This window comes from Conger conger, chromosome 1 (assembly GCF_963514075.1).
Source record: "Conger conger chromosome 1, fConCon1.1, whole genome shotgun sequence".
NCBI classification, from domain to species: Eukaryota; Metazoa; Chordata; class Actinopteri; order Anguilliformes; family Congridae; genus Conger; species Conger conger.
This window is the reverse complement of record NC_083760.1, coordinates 2,811,130-2,818,629: the sequence shown is the minus strand read 5'-3', so window position 1 is coordinate 2,818,629 and position 7,500 is coordinate 2,811,130. Positions and strand designations below refer to the sequence as shown.

Below are 7,500 nucleotides of genomic sequence, written 5' to 3'. Positions count from 1 at the left end.
GGGCTTGGGGTGGAACTGAGATGGTGCTTGTGAAGGATATCTGGGTTATCAAGCCGATACGATCAGTTTAAAAAGAAAGTCAAACACTTCCCTCCAACAGAAGATTTATATTCATTGGCCCGGGGAAAGCAGCAGTGTTGCTTCAGATTAATACGGCTATTTTGGAGAGAACAGCCTGTATCATTCTTTACTGATATTATCCTCCACGACTTCCCTTTTCTACTTAACCCATATCAGCTCAACCTTTGAAGTGTGAGTGTGAGCATGCTCTCAGAACGTTCTCCACTGAGCTCTCTAATGGAGACACTGAGTTCTACAACACCGACTTAGTATTTTGAAGGAGAAACATTCAAAAAGACGTACTCTTCAAAGGTCTAAAGCGCATTACCACCAGACAGTGTGATAACGCATTGAGCTTCCGCAGTGACGTCACTCTTCGGTGCATTGTGGTTCCACTGTGATGTCACAATTAATTGTGGCTCTCCACTGGGGGCATGACACATTAAAACTTCTGTGATGATGTCACAGTGTGTCAGGGTTCTGCACTGGTGCCACAAGGTCATGGCATTATTGTGTTCAATCTGGTCATGAAGGGGTGCAAATCCCTGCCCCAGCGTTCAAATACGGCGTGTGACGTACATTCACAGAGCCCTTTTGTACAGTAATAATGGGTTTCACATTTCACTTGTGTCTCAGATCAATCACACAATAAAGACATCAGACATGGAAACATAAGGATGTGCAGTTTTTTCAGCTTATGCAGAACCAGTAGCACCGCCATCATGACTAAGTCAGTACATAAATATATTTGCGTATTGTGCGTATTTGAACAGTGTTCATCCGTTACCACATGAACAGTGCGGTCGCACACATACTGTATTCACAGGACCATCCATGCAAATCTGACATCCTCTGCTTTTACCCCTTTGTTTTCCATTTGCATTAAGTATTCAGCAGGTGCTAAAACAGTGTTGCTTCTAGTAGCTAATTTGACTGCTTATTATAATGTGACAAACCAAACAGCCCAAAAACCACAACTGCACGGGCGGTCCGCTTCCTTTAAGACCCTGCATAAGCCAGGGAGCTGTGGGCTTCCTTTAAGACCCTGCATAAGCCAGGGAGCTGTGGGCTTCCTTTAAGACCCTGCATAAGCCAGGGAGCTGTGGGCTTCCTTTAAGACCCTGCATAAGCCAGGGGTCCCCAACCCTGGAGCTTGCGTGTGTTGTCACCCCTTAAAAATAGTGAACTAAATTTAGACCCAGGAAACCAGGTGAGTTCACTGTACAATCAACTGCTTTAATGTGGAACAGTGAAAACTACAAATCCCATGAGTCTCCAGGGCCAGGGTTGGTTCTTCTTCTGATGTCTCTCTGTCGAGCTGCAGTCACTGGAGGGGAGAGGACAGGGCTTTCCCCTAAACTGAACGCTTCAGTGTTTTTCTTTCCGCTGGGGATTTTTCTGAACCTCACATGATCCTTTTTGTTTTCTTTTTGTTTTTTTCTTTCTGGTAAAGCGTCTTTGAGACTTACATTACATCATCTGACACTAGAGTTATTTAGCTGATGCATATCACCAAGGCGACTCACGGTTGATTAGACTAAGCAGGAGACAATCCCCCTCTGGAGCAATGTGGGGTTTAAGGGCCCTGCTCAAGGGCCCAACAGCAGCACTGATCTTATCAGGAGCTTGAACCACCAACCTTCCGGGTCCCAGCCAAGTTCCTCAGCCACTGACTACCATCCCCGCCCCCACCCCGTAGAAGTCCACATATTATGAAACACCCACTTGTTAGGCACAAATTTGGGAGGCTTGTCCTTCACCGGGGGTGGGGGGGCTTTCCGCATGCCTGGCAGCATCAGTTTACCGGGGGGGTCACTTCTCAGGTCCTTGGAGTCCATCTTCTCTTCTGCAAGATGAAAACAGAACCCCTTTAGCCCCGCGGCACTGACCGCAACGCACTCATGTGTGAGGTCACAAACACTCTTATGAGATCAGTGTTCTTAACTGCTGATGTAACAATCACTACTGGCGACTGAAAGCAGCGCAGGGTTCTAGAACACTGACTTAGAACTTAGCGGAGTTTACACTTAGTTAAAAAAATAATAATAATAAAAACATTCCAAAAAAACGCTGAGTCACGATGCAACCGCTTGAACAAACACATTGCTAACAAAGTGATAATTACTGGCTACATGTGCGTAATTTCAACATTGCTTTAATGCCAAAAACATAAATATCATTCAATCCCATGTATCTCGAACGTTTAAGAACGTCACGTACAAAGTACAAAGTTTCCGTTTCTTCGTCTGGCTGGCTGGCCCGGACACACACTTTCTCTCGACTCTGTTCCCGTGAGCACACCGAGTACGACGTGAAAGGTTTGAGGAGTGCGGTGCCTGACAGCAGCTTCAGACAGAGTGCTGCTTTAATTCGGTGAACGTGTGGAAACCCCGCTGCACCCCCGGGCCGGTCTGTCTGCACCTGCGTCTGGTGCGCATTAGAGAGGCGCTCGCTCAACCTCAGCCTCGCCTTCGGGGAGCCTGCGTAACTCCGCCTCGTACGCGAGCCAGCTGGCTCTGCGGCAGGAACACGGCGTCTCCAACGGCCGCAGAGAGGAGTCTGAGTTCCCTGCGCGCTCTCATGAGCCCCAGAGAAATGAAACCAGGTCGCACAGACGCCAGCCATCGGCTCTTTTGTGTTTTTTTCCACTCGTTGAATATTTTCCCAGGCATTCCACATTCAAACGCTCAAAGCCTTTTTTTTTTATTGGTATGTTATCTTCCCAGTTTCTCAACACTGACTGTGGCATAATGAAACACTAAAATAGTGTCCAATAGTAGCCATATGTAGAACATGTCACTGTGCGTGGAAGCTTGAGTAGTTTCAGGACTCCATGCTAACTTTCTGCTCTGAATTATTTTAACAGCACATTATTTTATCTGAGGTGTTTGATAAATACTGTAGCGGCCGACATTTATCTTTTACAAGGATGCTCTTGCAGAAATGCCAAAGAGAAGAGGGGGTGAGAGAGGGGGTGAGAGAGAGGAGAGAGCGAGAGAGAGAGAGAGAGAGAGAGAGAGAGAGAGAGAGGGGAGAGAGCGAGAAAGAGAGAGAGATAAGAGAGGGAGAGATAGAGAGAGAGGGAGAGATAGAGAGAGGTTAATGCCCCTGGAGCTGTTTTTGGGTTATGGTTATGCACGCTTACAGGAGCCAATCAGCATGATGGCCATTGCCCTCTGATACAGGAGCCAATCAGCACGTGCGTTTACTCATTTAATAAAGTGATTGGTTGTGTTCTCCTCACCCTTCAGCGCAGGCGGGCTGGTCTCGACTTTAGCTGAAAGAACAAAGGGATTGAGAGTTATTTTCATTTAACACACACACACACACACACACACAGTCACACACACACTCTCCCACACACACACACACACACACACAAACTCTCTCAAACACACACACACACAAACTCTCTCAAACACACACATACACACACACACACACACACACACACACACAGTCACACACACACTCTCCCACACACACACACACACACACACACACAAACTCTCTCAAACACACACACACACACACACACACACACACACAGTCACACACACACTCTCCCACACACACACACACACACACAAACTCTCTCAAACACACACACACACAAACTCTCTCAAACACACACATACACACACACACACACACACACACACACAGTCACACACACACTCTCCCACACACACACACACACACAAACTCTCTCAAACACACACATACACACACACACACACAATCATGCTCACGGCCACACACATGCACACACACGTGTATACACATATATAGTCACAAATAAACATAAAAACACAGGCCACTGACACTCGCAGATACATACATACATGCGCAGCAACACAGAAGTACATACTATAAATGAAAAAAAGCACACATTTATATATAAACACACACTCTCACACTCTCACACACACACACACACACTTACACACTCACACTTACACACAAACACACACACACACACACAGTCTGTACGGTAACACAAGCTTGCCAGTAGGAAGCAGCAGATCAGAACTGAACCCAGATCAGCTGAAATCCCTGCTGAGTTTTATTTCACTGTACAGCATCCCAACAGCTCCCCCGGGTCACCCCCCCCCCCGACCCTCTCTGTGGGGCCGTCTTACAGACACACACACTTACCCACAGCCCGACTGCAGAATCACTCACATGCACACACACACACACAGTCACACACACACACACAGCCCGACTGCAGAATCACTCACACGCACACACACACACACAGTCACACACACACACACAGCCCGACTACAGAATCACTCACACGCACACACACACACACAGCTTGACTGCCGAATGACACACACACACATCTCAGCTGCGGAACGACACACACACACACAGACACACACACACACAGCTTGACTGCAGAATGACACATACAGACATCTCAGCTGCATAACGACACACACACACACACACACACACACACACAGCTTGACTGCAGAATGACGCATACACACATCTCAGCTGCAGAACGACACACACACACACACACACACACACTCACAGACACACTTAAAGGAGCTTAAACATATTTCCCAGAGCGACTGACAAACTGTGACTTTAACAGTGACTTCCTGCCGGCCAGGTATCCTCTCCTGCTGTACACAAGCCTTTCTGCTCAACCTCAGAACACACGGCTTATGAGACGGACTTTAGAGGTACTGCCATGTGTATCACTCAACTCATAGATTAAACACTATCAGAGTAAACAAACACACCAGGCTAAAATAAATTTGTACAGTTCAACCATATGTGACCATAGCATGATTAAACAAAATCTCAATACTTTGCAACTTCAAAGTATTTTGCTACAAACACAAACATTGTCACTCCAACGAGATGATCTGTTGTTTAACGACAAGCTGGTCCGCTCTGAAATAATCCCCAGAGGGATCTCAGATGCAAATCTTCTGCCCGCTCAGCAGTGCACACACACCACAAGCGGCTCCAGGTTTCGGTCGTGTTGAGCATACTTATCTACCCAGCAAAGGACTTACCTAAACCGTGAAAAATGACACACCATATCTACCCAGGTAACAGATTACAAGTATTATTATCATTTGAATAAATATAACATAATCATATAGATGAAATTGATACAACATATATTATTATTGATTAATGTGTTAACATACCTTCATTGTATTGATTTTACGTGCATGTTAAAGGTCATTTTTTACAGCGTACATATAGAGTGGCTGAAGGAAGGATCGCGTGCGTCTGAGTTCAGACAGGCCGAGCGCGATAGAGGCGACAACTACACACAGCATTCACCTGGGACCAGAGCACGAGCCAGGGAGGAGGGAAGAGAGGGAGAGAGAGATTTAAGAGAAAAAGGTGAGGGGAAAGTAAAGAATGGAGACGAAGAGAGAAGGAGAGGTGGAAGGAAAGAGGGAGAGATTTAAGAGAGACAAAGTAGTAAGGAGGCGGTGAAAGGGAGAGAGACGGATGGAGGGAAGGAGAGATAGAAGAACGGAGAGGGAGATGTGGGACTCAGCCTACCTCAGTAACACCTGTGCCCTTCCACAGACGGGCACCATGAGCAGAGAGACCTGCGATCTGTTTCTCCACGGCGCTCACGCTCCCTCTGTGCCAGCGCCAGAGACACGCGACACGGACCCCCCCCCCCCCCCCTCCCCCCGCAGCGAGGCCTGGTCACGTGACCACGCTGTGGTTTCCTGACTTCCTGTGACACGTCTCGGTCTCCGTAACGCAGAGCTACAGGGGTTCGGCTTCGCCGCGTCTAAACTGGGGCGAGGTCTGGAGTTTAGATTCTGATTTCGAGACCAGCTCCTCTCGTCCGGTCCAGAACCGGGGTCACATCTGTGGCCTCGTGGCTTGGTTAGAGTACTCCCAAAACGACACACTTTCATTCAAACAATATTTCAATAAAGTAACTGTGCTGTACTGAACTAGGGGACAATCATCAAAAGACATTATCAGAAGTATTTTCCACACAGTGGAGAGTGCGGACACTGTGTGGAATAGCTTTCCAGGTCAAGTAGTGGAGGCAGAACCTCTGAGGGTTTTCAAGACCAGGCTTGATATGGCGCTAAATACTGTCTAGTTTTTAGGCAAACTAAGCAGTTGGTACACTTACTTGCAGGAAAAGGTGAGCATTGCTGGGCTGAATGGCCTGTTCTCACCATTACGTTACGTTATGTCACGGTACAGCATGTTATGTAACGTCGTGCGATGCAAATACACACTTCTTTCACGTGCACAACGTTCGTACGGCCAAGCGTAAAATGAACACCGAGATGTGACCTCCTCCATTCCGCTGTCCCAGCAGTTCTGAGTTCAACCCAGCGGCCGACAAACACGAAACACGAGACATGCAACACGTAACTTTGGTTGCCGGGTGTGAGCGTTAGTGTGAAAGCGTGCCTCACACACAGATAACAAAAGTCTTGCGTCAGCTCAGCTCAGATTTCCTGCTGCTGTGTGCACAGCGAGCTTCCTGCGGTGAAGCTCCGTCTTCCACACGTTACCAAACCCCCCTGGAGCCGCGCAGAGCAGGGCTACGCCGCGCATTCAGAGCGCTAACGGGGGCGTTAGCACGCTTAGCCTCCACTCACACATATGCACTGTCTGTGCTGATGCTGTCCTGCACATTCAGAGCGCTAACAGGGGCGTTAGCACGCTTAGCCTCCACTCACACATATGCACTGTCTGTGCTGATGCTGTCCTGCACAAGGAACCAAGAAGTGGGGGAAAAAAAACCACACACACAGCAGGAAGAAAAGCGGCAGGTTTAGGGGTGTGAGTATCTGAGCTGTACCTCGTCTGGTCTTCAGAGAAGGCTCCGATAAACCAGCATAGCTGGTTGACCAGCTCATAGCAAGAAAAGATCCATTCACACCAATTTCACGACCGTCAGTCAGATCTTTACTGTGCACTTCCGTCAGCTACTGCACATGTTTTCATCGAAAAATGACTGAAGGGACCGGCAGGACTGTGAACTTTCTTTAAAAGCGCATCACGCCCGGCTGTGGAGTCCACGTTGCATAACTGCCATTTTGCAGTTGCCCTACCTGCGCAAGCTCGGCAGGTGTGCGAAGACGAGATAATTAAGGTGTTTGGATACTGTTTACATCCATCCCTCTGTAAACTCACTGCCCTCGGATCAATTAAAACCTGATTGTGGTTCTGCAGTAAAGACCCTTCCACACCAGTGATGCCAGTGAGGTGGAAAGCCAGTGAATGTGAAATAAAATCAGTTTGACCCGAGCTGAACCACAGACGTGTCGTCAGTGAGCGAGTGTGGACTGGCTGTGGAAGCGCACTGCGGAGTTTAACAGCCTGCGACTTCCTGTGAATCAAACACACATTTGCTGTGAATCTGTGTTTGAATCTGTGAGAAGATTCTGACGAAGTGATTGCAATGCTTGCGTG

The 7,500-nt window shown here is 47.8% G+C and overlaps 1 protein-coding gene across 1 annotated transcript in view; it reads right to left on the bottom strand.

Annotated features, from left to right (window-relative positions):
* The window catches only part of sh3d21 (SH3 domain containing 21), a 25,851-nt gene that overhangs the window by 5,811 nt on the left and 12,540 nt on the right, over positions 1–7,500 (bottom strand). Inside the window, exons 11-12 of the mRNA XM_061260226.1 lie at positions 3,305–3,337; positions 1,786–1,906 (exon numbers count right to left, since the gene is read on the bottom strand). Coding sequence (XP_061116210.1) covers positions 1,786–1,906; positions 3,305–3,337 — 154 coding nt within the window. The remainder of the gene's footprint in view (positions 1–1,785; positions 1,907–3,304; positions 3,338–7,500) is intronic.